The sequence below is a fragment of the Miniopterus schreibersii genome (assembly GCF_964146895.1).
Source record: "Miniopterus schreibersii genome assembly, chromosome: 7".
In the NCBI taxonomy this organism is placed as follows: domain Eukaryota; kingdom Metazoa; phylum Chordata; class Mammalia; order Chiroptera; family Miniopteridae; genus Miniopterus; species Miniopterus schreibersii.
This window is the reverse complement of record NC_138108.1, coordinates 37,110,297-37,131,862: the sequence shown is the minus strand read 5'-3', so window position 1 is coordinate 37,131,862 and position 21,566 is coordinate 37,110,297. Positions and strand designations below refer to the sequence as shown.

General features: G+C 41.2%; 1 protein-coding gene across 1 annotated transcript in view; it reads right to left on the bottom strand.

Moving 5' to 3' along the window:
* CCDC141 (coiled-coil domain containing 141) overlaps window positions 1–13,618 on the bottom strand; it is a 158,964-nt gene extending 145,346 nt beyond the window's left edge. Inside the window, exons 1-3 of the mRNA XM_081142678.1 lie at window positions 13,496–13,618; window positions 10,990–11,218; window positions 8,560–8,682 (exon numbers count right to left, since the gene is read on the bottom strand). Coding sequence (XP_080998804.1) covers window positions 8,560–8,682; window positions 10,990–11,091 — 225 coding nt within the window. The 5' untranslated portion in view covers window positions 11,092–11,218; window positions 13,496–13,618. The remainder of the gene's footprint in view (window positions 1–8,559; window positions 8,683–10,989; window positions 11,219–13,495) is intronic.
* Window positions 13,619–21,566: the final 7,948 nt, after the last annotated feature.

The following is a 21,566-nucleotide window of genomic DNA, read 5'->3' as shown; positions in this document are numbered from 1 at the left end:
AACTTTTTTTAAAGACAAAAGTTCTAATCTCACTCAAGTTCCTGAACTTCGAGTATGTGGTAGGAGGGAGGCGGAGGAACCAGGTAATCTGGACGACAGAGCTAACCACAGCACCAGAAGGAGACTGCCTTACTCTCCTGAGGACTAATCATTAGATGAATGTGCCATGAGAATGACGTAGCCATGGCACATGAAAACCTTTTGAGATGGACACACTAACCCATTATAATATATCTAAGACAAAGTCTATAGCTTGGAAAAGATGCATTCTTCTCAGGCTCATCAGGTAGGTGTCATAGTGTACTTCAAACAGACAAAACAAAACAAAAAAATCCCCTCATTTTTACACACTTATGTCTTTTCTGGAGCAGAAAGATCTATTGACCTTTGGATAGAATACAAAAGGAATATTTTTATCCTAGCATTTAATCTAACTCAACAGTATTAAAGACTGCTATCAACAAAATAATTTAACAAACAAAACAGAAGCATGGACACATAGAACAGACTGACAGCTGACAGGCAGGAAGGGGGTCGGGGGGCTGGGTGAAAAAAGTTGAAGGGATTAAGCAAGTATACACACACACACACACACACACACACACACACATATGAGACACACAGACACAGACAACAGTGTGGTGATAGCCAGAGGGAAAAGGGGGATGGGGCAAGGAAGATGTGGGCAAAGGTAGGATAAATGGGGATAGAAACAGGTTTGACTTTGAGTGGCGAGTGCACAATGCAGTATGCAGATGTTTTATAGAGTTGTACATTTGAAACCTATACGGTTTTATTAACCAATGTCACCCCAATATATTCAATTTAAAAAAGAGTGGGAATGAAAGTGAGTGGGTCCTCTGCTACCATCTTACCTCAGCCATCCCTATTTATATTTCTTAAACTGTCAGTGAAATTTCAGACCAAGACCCTTTTGTCATAACTAATAAGATTTATGAGTTCTACTTCCCTTAAAAAATGTTGGTAGATTTACATTTTAAAGAACTAGTTTCTAAATAAACAATTAATAGCTTGGAGGCTACAGTCTATGATCTCAAAAATGTTAATTGTGGTCCTGGCTTTTGACCCAGGTTTCAAACAAGAATGTGTTTGGTGACAAATAACATAAAGCTCAACCAACTTGCTTAAACACCTAAGAATTTATCTATGTCACAACAGAAGCATAATACTGGGGCATAATCCTCCACAGTATTAAAGAATCATAAACAATCAACTTACAAGTGTATCCCCTATTGCTGGACATAGTTTTGTTTCCAGTTAGGTTATTCTATTTAAAAACATGTGAAAAGATGCCCAATATCACAGCAAAGCATCTTCATATCTATAGCCTCACCACATTGTTTCCTACCGTGGAAGATTATGCTAAGCCCCAGGCTTCTTGTTTGACACAGACAAACTCTTGGGTGTTTAAGCCAGTGTTGGTTGGGCTTTATATTATTTGTCACCAAATAAACACCAAGTAAACATCCACCATAGTTGCTGCTTTCTGTTCTAATTATCTATTGCTGTGTATCAAGGACTGCATATTCTACTAGCCTAAAACGGCAATTTTTTATTTTGCTCATGATTCTCGCTCGGGCAGAGCTCAGCGAGGAAGTTTGTCTCTGCTCCCACAGGTCAGCTGGGAAGCCCAGCCAGGCCTGGAGAATCTTCCACCAAGATGGCTCAGATGGCTCACTCACACGGCTGACGGGCTGGCTGGCAGCCGGGATCTCAGCCAGGACTGTTGCTGGGATCCTCAGTTCTCCACACGGGCCTCTGTACAGTGCTGCTTGACTGCCTCACAAGTTGGCTGGGTTCCCAGAGTGACTATTTGAAATTACAGGAATTAACAGCAGCCAGTCTCTTGAGACTGGGCCCAGAAACCGCCACAGCATCAACTATGCTGTATTCTTTTGGTCAAAGCAGTCCCTGAGTCTGTCAGTTTTAAGGGAATGGACATAGACCACACTTCTCAGTGGGAGGGATATCAAAAGAATTTACAGCCATTTCAGTCTAACATAATCTTCCTTTGTACTGGGTCTTTCTAGAGTTGTCAAAAAGTTCTATTTGCTATAACCAAGCCATGATCTGGTACCTGCAGAAATGTGGAAGATGCTTCTCTCTCTTCCTGACTCTGTGTCACTTGGTGTCCCATCCAAAAAGCAATATGGTGAGTGCCTCATGTTTCCCACAGGATCTTCAGCTTCTGCCAAGGCATCCAAACTTGACTGCTGAACCAAGCCAGAGAAGAGATAAAGAGTGTCCTCTCTCCAAATTTTTTACCCTTCAATCTCTGTGCCTACAAATTTTTCTCCTTACAGAATGCACTTCTATCTAGCCAATCAACTCACATCAACACTTCATTAGGTATAGTCATACTCCGAACTGCTGCTTAGTCAGAACTAGCAAGAAATTACTTGTGATATTTCCAGTATTGATGTGCCTTAACTCCATGTCTGAGAAGCCTATTGTCATGGACCCTCTAGCCTCTCTTGAACCAACTTATCTTATAAAAACAATATTTTATAAGATTATCCATGGCACTTTCCAAATCTAAAGAGTGCTATTTGAATTTTATTTCATTGCACAGTGCTATACTATGGAACTGGACATCTAGGAAAAGAAATACCCTGTAGACTAGGAAAGTGCCAAGTGAGGAAGGGAAATTCTGCTCTGTCATAGTTGTGAGAAGGCTAATTTTATTTTTTAAGGGAAAAAGTTCTCCATTTCAAAAAGCCTGAAAGGGAAATTAAACTGCCCACTAATTTCCACTCTCCCAGGAACCCTGTATTGTTCCTACCTTATTTCGGTGACCTTCTTCCAAATGACCAGTGAAAAATACAACAGGCACTTTACATGGGGAGAACACTAAGGCACAGATCCCTCTGAGCCACAGGTTAACTGAGTGTTGGAATTTGGAAGGTGCCCATTAATCTTCCCTCTCTCTCCTCAAGATTCTGGTCAACTGTAAAATAGACATCAAGGTCAGATAGGGACCAAAATATCTGTTGCTATTACTAAGGCTGGACTGGAAGATGGAGTTGACTCTGACTTTCTCCTTCCTCCTCCCTAAAATCTAGTCCTTGGGACCCGCCTGTGGAGAGAGCGGGTCGGGGGCTACCCTGGTGAGTGGCACTGTGGGCTGCGTCTGCCGGGCAGGGGCTCCTGGCCCGGTCAGCAGAAGCAGAGCATCGAAAACTGTCGCCCGTGGGTAGTGAGGGTCCGCAAGGGAGCCCTGAGGGCAAGGGAGCCCTGAGGCTGGCTTCCCCAAGGCGGCCACTTCTTCCCCTACTCTCACTAATCAGGTAACAGCCCCCCACTCCTGCAGGGAAGAGAAAGGGACGGGGAGAGACGGATGAGGGCATCTCCCCAGCATTTCTGAGAGAGCAGAATTTCTAACTTGTAGGTGAACAGGAAAACAGGGATAGAGAGAAAATGGATCTCCTGTATGAAGCAAACATTTAGGGTAAAACGCTGCTATGACACAGGGAATGTAAAATGGGGTTTTCCTCTTCTAAAACTGTCCTAACAGGTTCTATCACATTCACAATACCCATGCCATAAAATTTTCTCTAATACGTAAGCTCAAGTCACACAGCTTTGCTTTATTAAAATACATTCTAAAAAGACATTATCAAGAAAGTGAAAAGACAACCTACAGAATGGGAGGAAATATTTGATAATCCTACATCTGATAGGAGATTAATATCCAAAATATATAAAAACTCTTACAACTCAACAACAAAAATAAACCAAACAACCAGATTAAAAAATGGGCAAAGGACTTGAATAGACATTTCTTCAAAGAAGATATATAATTGTCCAGTAAGCACAGAAAAAGATGCTTAACATCATTAGTCACTAGGGAAATACAAATGAGATACTACTTCACACCTAAAAGAATGGCTATAATAATAATAATTTTTTAAAAAGCAACAACAAAAAACCAAACCAGAAAATAATAAGTTTTGGAAACGACATGAAGAAATTGAAACACTTGTATATTGCTGGTGGGAATGCAGTCTGATACAGCTGCTGTGAAAAACACTTTGGCGTTTCCTCAAAAAGGTAAGCACAGAAATGCCATATGGCCCAGCAATTCCATCCCTAGGTATATTCCCAAAGAATTAAAAACAGGTGCTCAAACAGATACTTTTACGCCAGTGTTCATTGTAGCATTTTGCAATAGCTGGAAAGTGAAAACAGACAAGGGGTCCACCCGTGTAAGGACAGATAAATCAAATGTGGTACATACCCCCGCTTTGGAATATTACTCATTCATGAAAAGGAATGAAGTTCTGACACACAGGACAACAGGGATGAACCTTTGAAAACATTATATACTAAGTGAAATGAACCAGGTACATGAAAAACAAGTACTATATGATTCCATTTACCTGAGGTACTTAAAATAGACAAATTCATAGAGGCAGAGTGTACATTAGAGATTACGAAGGAAGGGAGGAACGGGAGTCATTGCTTAACAGCTACAAAGTTTGGGGTATAGGCAGTAAGGATGTTGCACAACATTCTGAATGTAATTAACGCCACTGAATTGTACACTTAAAAATGATAGAAATGGCCCGGCCGGGCGTGGCTCAGCAGCTGAATGTTGACCCAGGATCCAGGCGATCGGGGTTCAATTCCAGGTCAGGGCACATGCCCGGGTTGCGGGGCTTGAGGCAGCCGATCAGTGACTCTCTCATCATTGATGTTTCTCTCTCTCTCTCTCCCTCTCCCTTCCTCTCTCTGAAATCAATAAAGATATATTTTAAAAAAAAAAGATAGAAATGGCAAATTTTATACATATTTTAGCACAGTATGATTTTTAAACAATGAATTCTTAGTAATAACTCTAGTTTATAGCAGAAAATCACACTATTCCTTATTTAGGGCAAGTTTTAATGAGACTTTTATCTTTACTACCATATATTTCAACTATTCATTTCTAGCTACATAAACAGAAATAGGACAAAAATAAGCATTCATTGGGTCAGAGATTTCATCAGAATCAAAGAACCAATAGATTTGTTAGTCAAGTCAGAGGTGAAATATTTTAGTATTTTATACTCTAAAGGGTCATTCTTCACTGAATGCCACAATATCTACAAATACACATGTCTATATATCTGCATACAGTGGGCAGAGGTTTTCTTGGATCTTATAGTTGTAATTCCTCTGGACAGTAGCAATGTAGTTAGTTGCAAGACATTTGCTGAGGGGAAGAACATTTTCAACAACATCCCTAAGGTATTTCCAACTCTTCTTTCCCTCCTTGAACCTCCTGAAGATCAATGTCATAGTGGCCACAGGCAGATTTTCTTTACCTGGCTTAAATCTCCCTCTTCTCTTTCCCAAATTTCTTCTTTCTCATTACAAATAATTCAAATATGGTTTGGAAATCTAGGTGACATTGGAAGTTAATGCTTTTCCCACATGATTAAGTTCTCCCCACTGAAAACAGGGGAATATTTTTTCTCTGGATACTCCATTGGAGTTAAGTATACCACTGTAAGGGAAATAAGATCTCTGGGGTATACATAGACATTAGCAGCATTATAAAAATTCAGTGTTTCCAGAATTTTTCCCTTTAGTCTAAGTTACTAGGGTTTGAGATAATTTTCATGGAAGGCAGAAAGTAGCTTTTCTATCAAACTAAACATCCAAATTACACCTATATATTAATTATTAAGGGAACAATTATACCACTTTTTAAAAGGCAGCAGGCACTTCCATACATCATTGCATTTCTCCCCCAAATTTCCTTTTTAGTTGTTTGAGGATAACTATAATTACCATAATTTTTCAAATAATGAACCTGTACCCAGAGAGGCTAACTACTTCGCTTAAATCAGAGTGAACTCAGCACTGAATTCATACACCCTCCCAACAGTCTTAACCATGCACTCTTCTTTATAATTAGAACAAATTGCAGGAAGAAACATGCTGGAATGAACATTAAACATTAAATATTATTGACTTGTTGAACTACTAATGCACCTATCATTTGAAAATCTCGTATTAAAACTAACTTGGATCCAACAATTTTCTGTTATAGGTTAAGGTTGTGCCTACCCTGGCAGCATAATTACTAGTAAATTGGTTGAATTAGTGATCTATTCATTTTCAATGGAATTCACATTCACATTTTTGTTATTTAAAAAAAATCTTTTGTCATCAAATCTGGAATAGATTTCAGAATTCTTGACTTTTTTAAAACCAGTAACATTAGAAGATGATGCTACTATTTAAAACTTCTTGAGGATGGGTGGCTGGGTTGATAGTGGTGGGTGGGGTGGGCATTGTTATGGGAGATGGACATTAAGAGGTCATTGGCTAAAGGCCTATATGAAGTCAAAAGCTCTTTTTACTTGAGATCTCATGTTCTTAGACCCACATGCAAAGAGGGAGTATGGTCCCGTGATCCCATGATACATTACAGTAAGATATACAATAGCTATAAAGCTTCCCTCATCTTACAGATAAAAAGCCTAAAGTCCAGAAGGCTAGTCCATTGCTAGGAGACTGGTTTAAAAGGACAAGAAGGTTCTAGAATCTAGAACAACAAGCACCTTTTGAAGATGTATCCTGTTAAATGAAAAACCCTTTTCCACCTGAGCTCGTAGGTAGATTTAAGTATGCAAATTTGAGCAGAGTTTTTGGGATTGCTGAACTTCTCCACCTATAAAAGCATTCTCCCCGGAGTTGTGGGCCTGAGAGACCCAGACTGCCGTGAGCTTCCCCACCACCCACAGTTCTTCAGGGGACCTGAAAATGATAGTTGGGCACCAACTGTTAGTGGGACCTGGAGAATTGATGTAATTTCAAATCTGGGTTAACTTCAAAAACAGGTGCATATGAAGGAGCTGTAGACACAGAAGACCATGGGAAAGTAAACCCCTGAGGGTGGGCAAGAATTATGAGGAAGCCGTTGGGTTTCCACAATCCATGGAACTGAGCTTTTTGTGTAGCAGGACAACCTTGAGTTGTTAGCTGAATTACACAAGTAAGTGGCATAATTAATGCCAAAACATAGGTCTTTTGATTCCTGGTTCAGTGCTCTTTCAAGTCATAATGTGGTTTTGTAGATATACAAAGGACTTCCTGGGGGCCAGGGTTTGCAGCCTTGAAGGACAGCCCAGAGTCCAGAGCAAGGAGCTGTCTAAACAAGAAAATCAGTTCTGGATTCTAATGACCCCCTGCTTCAGCACTAATTCTTTCTTCAACTTCTCAGTCTGATTTTCTCAATTGCTTTTACTACTGTCCAATCAGAAAACCACTATTAGTATTATTCAAATGCAGATCAGATCTGCCTCTAAATCTAGGAAGCAAGTATATATTCCAGCCAAGATGTTCAAAGAAGCCAGTAATATTAAAGTACTAAAAACACAGAACATCTAGTCCTTGCAGGCCCTGAATCAAACCTCTTTGACCTTAGTGACGACATTCATTTGCCTATGAGGGTTATTGCTCACAGGGTTGGCTATTACTCACAGGGCTGGCTGCATCACAGGGCTCCATCCTCAGAAGGGGAAACCACTTGGGATTTAATGCTCTACCTGTTATTGTCTTAAAATCTTAATAATTTTAGCTTTGAATTTGTGTTTTATAAGTGCAGTCCAGTGGGACAAAGAGGAAGTACTGGAGGATCAGAGCCTCAGTGCACATGTGGTCCTGCCTCCTGGGGATAGTCTCTTTGCTATCCAGTCTGCTTCCCCGCCCCTGCTCAGTGACCTTTGTCATCTGCCCTGGCAGGGGTCAGGACACAGCCTGGGAAGAGCTGGGGTCAAGCCCACACCCTGTGCACTGAGCCATGGCCTAAGCCCAGTGCCTGAGGGTCTGTACTCACCCCAAACATATCCTCATTCCTGAAACAGCTATACATTAAATAGCATATTTAATGACTGGTAAAGAAAAGGCTTTATCCTGCTTTTTGAACAGGGGGCCCACATTTTCATTTTGCACTGGGCCCTACAAATTATATAGCTGGCCCTGATTGGATACCTCATCTGGTAATCACAAGCCAATACTATTTTTAGATTCTTAAGTAAATAAGCATACCATGTCCGGAATAATAACTCTGACTTTACTAAAAGCAATATCTGGTTTCAAAAACCCTTAATATTAAACACAAAATCAGATATTTTCAATGGCTCAACAGAAAGAAATCGAGCCTCTCTGCTGAGCTTGCCAGCAGGTATCACTAACAGTGGAAGCCTGGCGGTGCTGGTGTGGCCTGCCAGTATGATGCAAAAGGGATGGAATTTTTTTTTTCACTGAGGCAGCCAGGAAAAAAAAATTACTTATTTCTACACAGTAAAAATATTATCGCTCCATATTTTCTATCACATCAGGGGAAGTTTTTAAAAAACCTTGTTACTTCTCTCCACTGTTGGTGTTCGCTCATAAATAACAGCAGTGTTTTTCCACGATTATGTGGCACTGCGTTAAAGCAGCCACGGGCCAGGGACAGCAGAGGAATCAAGAGGTAGCGCGAGAAACGGCTTTTTGTCCTGTCCAGTCTGCATCTGCGTCATAGCTTAATATCTTTCTTACCTTGAGCTTGGCCAAAAGAAGTTCATGATCGTGAAGAAGCTTTTTGGTCTCATCTTGACTGCTACCAATTTCTAAGATATTGGGCTGTGATTCAGCCAACTGGAGCTGTACCCATTTACCGCACTAAAAATAAAAATGAAATGAAAAGCACTTTTAGTTCCGCTCCTTCCTTCCCCTTCCCTCTTCTCCTTTTTCTTCTCTTATTTTTTTGAGTTTCCTGTTACACTGTGAACACTTCATTCCTTCCACAGAGATGGGCCTTAATAAATCGAAATACAGCAGGTCTAACACAAATCCATGCCCTGCCTTTTCTTATTTTATTCTTAAGACAAATTCTCTTGGCATGTTGGATTTAAATTTAAAATTCCCGAATGAAGAACACGCACAATAGTTCATATATTATTCAGTATTACAAAATTACAAAATAATTCACATAACTGCATTCACTCACAAGAGCATTTTCCATAAAAAGAGTAAAACTCCATTCGGGCAAGTAGGATGCAAACTTCACTATAAGAAGGTTTTGCGAATGCACTTCAGGCTGACCGTGTCTTTACATTGGCCTTGCTGGTTTAACCAGAAAGGATAGACAGCGGATGAAATACTGATTTGCATTTTATTTCAAAGTTAAAACATAACATTCTCCAACTTTTGCTGTTGAATATTCAATAAGGTGTGTAGGAAAATGTCAATAAAATTAGCTACACTTGACAACTGCTATTTGAAAGCAGCCAACTTGTTTTCCACACTCAGGACTCTCACTCCTCTAAGGCACAGCTGATCGTTGCATTTCCTGAGGAATTGCTTTTCTAAGAAGCAACATCTGATTAAGCAAAAGGCACCACTAGCAGGCACGTGCCTGTGTTGCCTGTGGATAGGTGAACCGCTGAAAAGAAATGGGAAAGCGTGTGTCTCTTCTAGGTAATTAGTGCCCCGAGGCCGTTTGGAAACATATAGACTCGACATAGGCACTTGTATTCCTTTGAGATGCACCTGGCACTTTGACTAGCTGGGGCTTTATTTTACATGGCATGGCTGCGAGTGGAAGGAGCTGGGAGGGGAGACGAAGGGAATGTCCTTAGAAACAGTTCAGTTAAAACGAGAATTTCCAGTGTGATTGTCGGGATTTTTTTCCTTACTGTCCATCTACCTCTGATTCTCCTATAATCTCTTCCGCGTGCATCATTCCTTATCCTGCTCTAAGAAATATTTCATATTTGAGAGAAAGAAAGTTAACTTTTGTTAAACAGTGAGTTTGCCTCTTTTCCTCATTGCTGAAATTTGCAGATACTCAAAGCATCATAAAATCACATGCAAAGGGTCGATTTTTGCTACTTTTGCTGCAGGCTTTTTTTCGTGTCCATTCATTGCCTTTGAAGAGACAGAGGGCAAGGAAGCGAGCACAGGTCCTATTTGCAGCTCCGGGAAACGGCCTGGCCAGCACACGCTGCGTTCGGGGCTACCAGAGAAAACCGCTTTGCTCAATGTCAAGTGCTGCTTTCCTGTTATAATTTCCACATTATAATAAAATTCACAGAATTTAGAGAAATTAAACAGGGCTTGTCTTCCATGCTCTACCCAAAGGCCAGAAAAGTCATTCAACTAAGTCTGGGGGCTCCTGAAAGTAACAGGCTGGTAAGCAGCAGCTTGTTTGCCCGGATTCCCTTCATTAAACACTGGATTCCTTAGGTGGTGAACTGTCTAAATCCAAGCATAACGCTTCCTGGAGTTTTGCAGGGCATTTTCATCGGAAATGAAATCGCGGTTGCCTTCTTCGACCTAAAGATGTGTTATCATCTTTGCAAATGGGCAAATTGCTTGACATAAAACATAAGCCCCAAGTGGCTTCAACTTCCTGCTGTCAAGAGCCAATCTGACACATGCCCTTTGCACCTTCCCTGGCAGGGTCTTTGTTCCCCCAACAATGCGACAAGGATTTACTAGTGCCTTTACCGTGTCACAACCAGACCTCAGGAGGGCACATGTCAGAGCCTCTGTGTCCCGTCATGCTGGAAACAGTGTCACCCCCTATCTGCTAGGACTTTCCCCTTCCCTCCTCCCTGACACCTACTCTCAAAAACCACCAATATTTCATAGGTCCACTTGACTTCAGCCTGGCAATCACACATTTGTAATCACGCATGCCTCGCCTTTAAAAACCAAACTGAAGATACAGGGTTTAGTTGTTTCGTTTTGTTTTTAACCAAGCTGCTGTAAATGTTTTCTCACTCGCTGAAAGAGAAACTGTAGTAACTGCCTGAAACTTAGCAGAGGTTTCTCTGCTCTGCCGCTTTCAGAAAGCAGTAAGATGAACCTGCTGTGTGATCTCCTATAGGCTGTGTCCTGCTGATTGCGTGGAATGCTCTTTAGGATTATCAACCCGCAGCAAGACGCCCACGGCCACACAGACAGAAGAAAGTCGTCGCTTACCTTTATGACAGCTATCACGATCTTAGAGTCCCCAGCCTGCACAGCTACGGAGCTGACTGTGGTGGTAGAGGACTCCCCTCCAGGGCTTCCTTGGCTGGACATGGCACTTTAGGGCCAGTTTATACTTTGGGCAGCCTTTGTACAGATGTGTCTGCTGGTCATTTCAGAAGGCAACCACCGGGGTTACTTGGATTCATTCAGGGGAAGAGCTCAGCTCGCACTGATTACTCTGCCAGAAGGAAAGAACAGGAGGTTAAAAATAGACAACCCCATTGAGTTTATCATGAGGGAGAGAGGAGAGCGGGACAGAGTTGCCACACCCCTAGTATGGTAACACTGAGAGCCTGTTATTTTTGTCGTTATCTTAAATGGAGAGGGCAGCTTCTAGCTCTCTTCCTATCAGCTGATGTTTGATAGCAAATGGAAAAAAAAAAATTACATCCTGACAACCCAAGTTCGTTTTGCCATTGCATCTATACAGTTATAGTGGACTTTGAAACCAGCCAGTCATTGTCCTGAATATCAAATTTTCAAGGCCTTTGAAGTCTCTTTTACTCAGAGAAAAGCTTCCAAAATGTACTTTAAAAATAAGTTCTGGTGTTTGTTTTGGGATTAAGCCACAAAATTGCTTGAAATACATCTTTAGATTAATCTGCTTTTCTAAAACTTACTGCCTTTTGTCAAATAAAGTGTATATGGAATGGTCACATTTTCTCAGAGTCTCAGATGTCTTAGGGACATTTAAAAAATATTTCAACGAGCATCTATCAGTAGACACCTACCATTGCAGGATTTCTTTGTGACCACTAGACTCCATTTTTAAACTCAGTTATCACAAATACTAAGAAGTAGTACACTTTGCTGTTACTTTTTAATTGCAGCAGGGATATGGGTTTTTTTTGTTTGTTTAATTAAAGTTTAACACTATGTATATTTTTCTACAATGAAATAAAAGATAACACTGTACTTCAGGTTTTATTTTTATTGCCCCCTCCCCCCCCACTGCCTGTGCAGGAAAACTATAGACAGCTTCAAATCAGAGCCCAAGATTGGCAGATTAATCCTATTGCTAGAAACTGTGTGTCACAAGTTGTCTGTGGTATTAAACAGCAGCTGTTGGACCCCTTGTCAAAGAACAGCTGAAAATAACACTGATGTGTGGGTTAGAGGTCAGATACAAACACATCAGAGATACTGACTCAGTGCTGCTGGAGCCATCGGAAATCTCTGGGACAAAGCCAGAATGAGGAGATAGCTATAAACAGAGTTAAATGAGTCCACTCGCTGTTAAAACCCTTAGCTCAATGTAAAAGCACGTTCAGGTTCAGGGCCAATGTTCAGAAGACCGAGTCAGCACCACTGCTTTGTTTTGCTACGGTTCATGATAACATTCTTGAGTCAAGGGGGAAAAGTGTTCTTACATATATTTCAGTGTTTGGCAATTATTTTTGTTTCCCAGAGCATGTCACGGCTGCTCCACAGTTATGTGGCAATGACTGAGGGCCCTGCTCTCAGCATCTGCCTATGGCTCCAGGGAGAGGAAACCAGTTCTTGGACTCTACAAACATTACCTGATGCCATAAAGGGAGCATTTAGAGAAAGCTCAGGAGACCAAAATGCCAAGACACCATGATGTAGAAAATATGGTCAATGGTATCATTTTATGGGAGGGATGGAGAACCTGCAGAGAAACAACCTCACCTCTTTGTTGAGGTTGCCTCAGTTTTGCAGGCAAGCTCCTTCTGCTTGAGCAAATCCTTGGTCCAAACAAACTGAATGAAACTAGTTTTCAGCTAATTGCCCTCAAGAAAAACCAAGAGTTGACAACTATGTCACACCCTAAACTAAAATGCCCAAAGGGGCATTGCTTAAGTCACTGTGTACATTGCCAATCAGAACAGCAAACAGTGACCCACACCCAAAATACACAGTGTACTTTCACCCAAAGGTAAGCCTATTGTTAGAAACTCAGTATGTATTGTAAGTTGCATAAAGGCCCTCAGGAGGCAAAGGGAATTTTGGCAGCTAGCTGCAAAGATCACGGCTAGGAAAAGAGTGGTTATGTCCACAAAGCCCCACTTAAGGTGGTGATTGTGTAAAGGGTGTGGAGGGCAGCGGGGAATGTGTGGAATTTCAGGCCCACACCAGGGGAAAAGGAGGGGAGAAACGGAGAGGAGAGGGCACATGGCTGAAAGTCCGATTCATTCCAAGGTTTACCGGCAAAGGGAATTAAAAATATTTAAGACTTAAAAAATGAATCCAGCTAGCTATTCATCAGCGATGGTGCGTTTTTGTGCACAGATGACCTTTCTTTCTGTTAATTAGATGACACATAAATTGAGGGGTGACTAATTTTTTTGAATTCAAGTTCTTGGCTTTAAAAATCTTCAAAAGACTTGAATCACTTTTTTTTTTCAATCCTCATCTGAGGACATGTTCATCGATTTTTAGAGAGAAGGGAAGAAAGAGAGAGAGAGAGAGAGAGAGAGAAACATTGACAAGTTACCTCCCTTACTTGTCCGAGCCGGGGCTGGATATCAAACCCACCACCTAGATATGTGGCCTGACCAGGAGTAGAGACTTCGAACTTTTCGTATATGGGACGACACCCCAACCAACTGGCCACACTGGCCAGGGCTTGAGTCGCTTTTTCCCTCGCATTCCTTTGCTTTCTATTTTAACCTCCCACTTGTCAGTCCCTCCCCTGAAGGAGCTCTGTTGATCAGCCCTCTCCACCCACACCTGCCTCGTTTACAACCTTGGCCTGTGTCCTTCACCTGGCCTAATGAGTAATTATGTCACATTATTAACTCTGGTAAGCAGTTTGGAGAATAGTTCGTATAAAATACATTATACTAAAGAAATCAGTATACTTTTTATAGATTTTTCTTTTAAAAAAATGCTTTTAAAGTCACAGTTTGTTTATACTCTGCCTCCCCCAACATCACACACACAAAAGCCCCAGAAAACAAAACAGAACAGAAAACCTTATAGGCATTCTCATATCCTTTGAAGTTTATAGAGGCTCTTGCAGAGGATATTATGCCTTCTCTGTTTATCCCTCTGGGAAATGCCTGTTTTTATACCAGCTGAATTTTAGTGAAATATCCTCCATGGGGAAACAAAAAGCTATAAATGGATTCTGTTGAGTTGCAAATAGCACTTTTTTTCCTCATTTTTTTATTGTGGTAAAATACACAAAACAAAAAAATTACTGTCTTAACTATTTTTAAGTGTATGGTTCAGTGATGTTAAATACATTTATAATGTAGTGCAGTCATCACCACCATCCATCTCCATAAATCTTTTAATCTTGTAAAACTGAAACTCTATACCCCGTAAACAATACTTCTCCATTCCCTCCTCTCCCAAACCCCTGTCAACCACCATTTGACTTTCTGTCTCTATGGTATTGACTACTCTCAGTATTTCATATGAGTGGACTCCCACAGTATTTGTCTTTTTGTGGCTGGCTTATTTCATTTACTATAACATCCTCAAGGTTCATCCATGTTGTAACATGTGCAAATTTCCTTCCTTTTTAAGGCTATATAGTACTCCATTGTATGTATGTATGTATGTGTGTGTGTATAGATATATACAAATATGTGTATATATATGTGCATGTATATACGTGTTTTTCTTTTATCTTTGCAGACCATCTTATAGGGTTATTGTAGAGATTAAAAGAGTTTCTTCACATAAAATGCTTAGAAGAGGACCTGGCATTTAGCAAGTGCTATATATGGAGTATGATACTAGGCGCAGAATTGATGCATATAAATGTTGGCTGACTGATTGAATCATGTTAGTCATACAGGAAAAAAAAAGATAGTTTTAATACAACTTATTCATTCAGTATTTATTCGTGCAACCAATAGTTACTGAGCATTTGCTACATACCAGGCACTTACACATTAGGAGCACAGCAGCAAGCGAGACAGAGGTCCCTACCCTCGAAAGGTGACAATTCCAGTAAGAAAAGACACACCATAAACAATGAAATAAACAACCAAGAAAAAAATTCACTGTGATAACAGCTAAAGGGAAAACAACTCGTAGTGGTTTAAGTAGATGAAATCACAAAAAGTTACATTTAGAATTTACCAGAGAAATGGGGGGGGGGGCTTTCAGGGTATTTCTATTGGAGTACAGAGACTAACAGGAATCATAAGCTGAGGATGATTATAAAACAACAGCAAATAAGTCAGGCAATATGGCAAAGGCAATGGGTTAGGGGCTCCGAAGTCAGACTGACTTAACCACCTTGTGCCTCAGTTTCCTTGTTGCAAGTGGCGGATAATGGGAATACCAGCATCACATGGGGCTGCTGGGAGGGTTAAGTGAGGTCACTGTAAAACACTTAAAATATGCCTGGTATACAAGTAGTGTTCTGATAGTTAGATGGGATTACGTCTAAGACAACATCTGTTAAGGGATTTCCTAAAACTAGAAATTGCCACAAAACTTGAAATACAATTTAAAAATTCAGTTGAATTAAAACATGGTAGGCTCCTTAAAGGGAGTGAATGTATTAGAAAGATGTAAAACATGCATTGCCAGAGAGGAAATCATCTCACTATATAATCAGATGGTAAGAACATTCCTGTGAGCGGTCATTTACTCTGCACCACTGGCTTTGGCTGCAATGCTCCCTGACCCATCCTTTGCAGCACGAGCGCTCCTGGCACCTCTCTGATCTCGGCGGAGCCGTTCATCTGCCGGAGGGTTATGGCCCCTGCGGGTTGCAAGCGTTCTCACTTCATCGCCACCCAGAAGTCCTCTGAAGCGCTCTTTCCTCTTTAAACAGCCCGTTCTAGCCAACAACTTATTTGCAGAGCATGTATTCATTCATTTGTTCCAGTATGACTAAATGTTCACGAAGTGTCAGGCGCTGTTCTGGGCGCCAGGCACACGTCAAAAACAAAACAGTTTCCCCGCTGATGGAGCTGGCTTTCTGGAAGGGGAAACATAGCCAGTTCGGAAACAAACAAAAAGTACATACCTAATTGTGTCAGGATGGAATAAGTGTTACGAAGAAAAATAATGCAGGGCAGAGAGGGAGTAAACAAGGGAAGAAGCACACTATTTTAGGAAAGAGTAGGGAAAGGTCTTCAGAATAGAGGAGCTGGGAGCAAAGACCAGGATTAAGCTGCAAAGAGCAAGCTGCGCAGATATCCCAGGGTAGGGCATTCCAGCGGCCGGGGCATGCTGGTTATATTTGAAAAGCAGTCAGGAGGTCGTTGTGACTGGATTAGTGAGGACTGAGGGAAGAGAGAGGACACTGATAGGACATGAGTCTCTGCGGTGGTGGCAGCTAGTTCACGTAGGGCCTTCTAGGTGTCTCTACGTCCTGAATTCCTTGGGACAACCATGGTTTACACCTGCTGTCCTGGCATAATTACTCTTAATGCCCCTTTCACTCTCAAAATAGTCCCATTTGAATGATAAATTAGGTGGTTACCCTGCTCTTAAGCCAATGTAAGGACTTTGGATTTCATTCTGAGTGAGACAGGTCATTATTGCAGAGTTGTCATCCAAGGAATGGCATCATTTGACTTAACATCATTAAAGAAAGTTTGTGGAGAAGAGACTACAGGCATCGAGAGTGAAAGCAGGAGGTAGGATGGACCCCATAGCAACCCAACGACAAATGTCAACGCGATGCTCCGCTGGGGTGTTTCTTTACAGACACTTAAATTTTACTTAAGAAGAATAACATCCAAGATATCATGACTCCTTTTGACTTTTAATCTCATAGATTTCCTTATAGTTAAACATGTTTAATGACATAAATCCTTAGCTCTAAGACCTGGAAGAATAATTAAAAGACAACTTTTATATCCAGCCAACTTCCCTTCTGTAAGTGGTAAGGAAAACAAAACAAAATTTGGGCAAGCTCAGAGAACACTTAGTTTGGTCAAAGATCAACAGTGGCTGTATTTATTAAAATTTTAAGCAATGGTTTACAAAAAAGATGTGTGAAATGATATCAATATTTGTTCAATTACTATAGACATCTTTTCTTGAAAATCCTCTATTTAGAGCAATAAAATATCTGGAACACTGTAAAATATATGTATAGACTTTGGTTAAAATAAACAGCAAACGTGGCAACTACTGATTTGGGAAAAATACTTTCTGAATGGGACAGATATATACAATACTTTATGCCAGAATACATTTTTTTAAAAAATCACTGAAAAGCTTTCATGTACAGAGTTTATTTTTAAAATTTTTCACTCACAAGACTTCGTACCTGTGTCGAACTGTGCACTTTGGCTCCAACATAATAGGGTTTCCTTGCTGATTTAATTCCTCTTGACATCATGAAGTGTCCTGACAGTTACCCTTAAGGAGGTAGGGCCATTATATAAGACAGAAATTTGTGTTGACTTGACTTTGGAAAATTACATTTTCTTTCTTTTTCCCTAGTGTTGCTACACTCCAGTTGAGGCTGAGAATTTCCATCCCAGAGTAATCCCCAGGGAGGCCTCCGGAGCAGCAGTAGTTCCAGCAGCCTGGGAAGCCAGCAGTGACACTGAGTGTCACTTCTCCAAGCAGCTATAATTTTTGTCAAGGAAGAAAAAAATAATACAAAATTCAAGGACATAAAAATCAGATACCCTAAACAGGATGGTATTATCCATGGATTCTAAGTTAAAAAAAGGTTTGGGTTTTTGGGTTTTTTTTAAATGAGACTTGATTAAGAAACACAAGGACAGAGACATAAAAAATTAATATAGCCCAGCAGGGCGTGGCTCAGCGATTGAGCATCGGCCTATCATCCAGGAGATCGAGGTTCGATTCCTGGTCAGGGCACATGCCCGGTTGACATGCCCGGTTGCGGGCTCGATCAATGACCCTCTCATCATTGATGTTTCTGTCTCTCTCTCTCTCCCCTTTCCTCTCTCTGAAATCAATAAAGATATATTTTTTAAAAATTATATGTGTATGTATTTGTGTAGTAACATACACATGTGTGCAGATACATGCTATGATAATAAGACTTTTAAATACTGTTATAATGGGCTTTCTCAGTTGAGGGTGATGTTTCATGATTAACTGACAGTTCACTGGTATCAGTTTAATGACAAAGCCGTGTTTTAACAGAATTTGGCTGTAGATTATCGTTTTTAAAACTTAAGTGAGTTTCTAAACATTTCCTGTATAGATTTTGACATCCACATCGACACTTCAAGTAAGAACTCGTCACACCAGTGTTCACACAGAAGCCCCTTGCTTGGGAATCTTCATTTTTGCTAATATATCACTCACCCATCATACAACTCACATGAAAGACAATGATTGCTGAGAATGTCCGGAAGGATAAAAGAAGTTACTAACACCTGCAGGAAAAAAGATATTCATATACTCGGGCTTTCAGGAAAAACAGGAAACAAGATGAGAGAAACTCACAGAAACCTGGAAATAAAAAATGGAAACAAAAGTAGCAGGTCGTTTGCACCCCACCCTAAAAGGCTCACACTACCATAAGCAAACTGGCTTCCTCTCACAAATCCACCCTCATAAAGGAAGGACTTCAAAAGCAAAGCCGGTTTGTTGTTTAGATTCTGCTCTGCACGCCCCTGCCATAAGCCACTGTCACCCCGAGTGGTTGCTGAACACCCACTGTGAACAGGCCCTAATTTTCTTTATCAGCACCATCCTCCCCAGATCCCTTTAGGTTTGTAAAACTTGTAACCACTTAATCTGGTCGGGCTCTCCACAACTTTGTACTCTAGTCAGGGCAGGATTATTTCTGTCCTAGGGGTTGGAGAATTGAGGCCAGAGAAAGTAAGTGGCTTATTCGAGTTCAAGCGAGTCAAGAACTCAGCCTCTTCCCTCTTGGTGTCTTGCTCCAGGACCACAGGGGGTAAGTCCTTCCGTCCTAACGTTAGATGAAAGTTTATACAGATGTGCCGGGCTGACCCGCAGCCCCTGAGCGAGGGATGAATGATTATCAGACACAAAATTCTTAGTGAACGAGAGGCTGCGGGCTGCGGGCGTTCAGAGATCTCCCAGCCCCGAGCAAGCAGCACGCTCGGCGTTTACTCACCCAAGTCCCACAGCCCCCTACCACAAGGCATTTTCCAGAATGCCTAAGACAGTGTCAACAGTTCTTTGTTCCTTCTGAGTGCGCGCTTTATGGCCCCTGGACCAGTCACCACCCCGGGGACAATAGACATTCTTCCCCCAGTGACTAGCTGACCCACCCGGGCTACCTGTTTCCTAACAGGCAGTTATTCACTTGCAGCCAAAGGTGAATGGACTTGCGAGGTGGGCTGCCTTCGGCCCTCCCTCTAGGCCTAGGCCTCCCCTGTCCTTCAGAGGCAGCCCTGCCAGCCCGTTAACCGCTGCTGCTCCCCTACACAGAGTCTGCACACGTCCCTGCACAGAGTCTGCACACGTCCCTACACAGAGTCTGCGCGCGGCCCTACACAGAGTCTGCGCGGGTCCCTACACAGATGCCTGCGCGCGGCCCTACACAGAGTCTGCGCGCGGCCTGCACAGATGCCTGCGCGCGGCCCTACACAGAGTCTGCGCGCGGCCCTGCACAGATGCCTGCGCGCGGCCCTGCACAGAGTCTGCGCGCGGCCCTGCACAGATGCCTGCGCGCGGCCCTGCACAGAGTCTGCGCGCGGCCCTGCACAGATGCCTGCGCGCGGCCCTGCACAGAGTCTGCGCGCGGCCTGCACAGAGTCTGCGCGGGTCCCTACACAGATGCCTGCGCGCGGCCCTGCACAGAGTCTGCGCGCGGCCCTGCACAGAGTCTGCGCGCGGCCCTGCACAGATGCCTGCGCGCCGCCCTGGACCCTCTTAAAGAATTCCCCAAATCAGTGTGAGCAATCATAATACAGAAATTTTATACATGGGTATTAATTAGCACTGTAATAAAACTGCTTTGAGTTTGTGTTATAGCTCTTCTTCCTATTTCTTATTTCGGTTAAAATAAAATATTATTAAGGATTTATTACATAAAAGAAGGGAAATCAGTTCTTCCAGTAACATTCCCTATAGGATTGTTTAGTGATTTGTATAGCCATATGTATGAATTATGTCTTGATATTTGTTTTTCCTATACTTTGAACATGAAATGAAAGCATCTGCTGTTCAAATAACTGTTTAAAATCTATTTTATGTACTTTTAACTTCTCAGGTTTTTAATTCTATTTTCCTAATTTACCCATCTTTTACACAGGTAAGTTAAAATATAAATAATTAAAATAAGATAAGTGATTTCCTTGGATTTTCATTTTCCAAGTACTTCACTGGTACTTAAGAGGAAAATACTCTATGGGGAGTGGAAATAGCTACATTTAGCATTCATTTTGAAATTTAGTAGTATTTTGAATATTTAATCTATCTTTACTTTCCATTTCATTAGATTGCTAATGGTATATCATGGACTGAATTGTGTTGTAATATTAAATAGGTTTTTTAAAGTGTTTTGGAAAAATATTTAAATTTCTATGGAGCTGTTTGAGGATACTTTGAGGTATCAAAACTTTAGACTTAAAATATTAGTATTCCCATTTTTTCAACCTTATTGAGATCTAATTGACATATAACAATGTGTAGCTTTAAGGCATATGTGTTTATTAGATACACTCATACATTGTAAAATGATTACCGCTGTAGCATTAGCTAATACCTCTATCACATCGCACAATTACCATTTCCTCTTTGTAGTGAGGATGTTTAAGATTTACTGTTAGAAACTTTCAAGTATATAATACAGTATTGTTAACTATAATTACCATGTTGTGCGTTAGATTCCCAGAACTTATCTTCTAACGGGAAATTTGTATACTTTGAGTAACCATCTCCCCATTGCCCCAATCTCCCAGCCCCTGGTAACCACCATTCGATTCTGTTTCTATAAGTTTGGCTCTCTTTAGGTTTCACATATAAGTGATATATAATATTTGTCTTCCTCTGACTTATTTCCCTTAGCAATAAATATGGGAGTGCAGATATGTCTTGGAGACCCTGTTTTCCTTTGGATATATACCTAGAATGTGAATGCTGTATCATTTGGTAGTCCTGTTTTTCATTTTTGTGTGGAACCTCCGTATTGTTTTCTATAGTGGCTGCATCAGTTTACATTCCCACCGACAGCGCACAAGGATTCCCTTTTCTCCGCATCTTGACCAACACTTGTCTTTTGTCTTTGTGATGACAGCCAGTGTAGCAGGTGCGAGCTGATACCTCACGGTGGTTCTGGTTTGCATTTCCCTGGCGGTTAGTGGTGCTGAGCATCCTTTCATGTACCTGTTAGCCAGTATGTCTTCTTTGGGAAAAAGGCCTATTCAGTTCCCTTGTCTTTTAATTGGATTTTTTGTTAATGAGATATATGAGTTCTTTATCTATTTAGATATTAATGCTTATCAGATATAAGCCTTGCAAGCAGTTTCTCATGCCGTAGGTTGCCTTTTCATTTTGTTTTTCTTTAGCTGTACAGAAGCATTTTAGTCTGAAGCAGTCCTACTTTTTGATTTTTTTGCTTTCATTGCTTGTGCTTTTGGTGCCATATTAAAAAATTGTTGCTAAAACCAATGTCAAGGAGGTTTTCC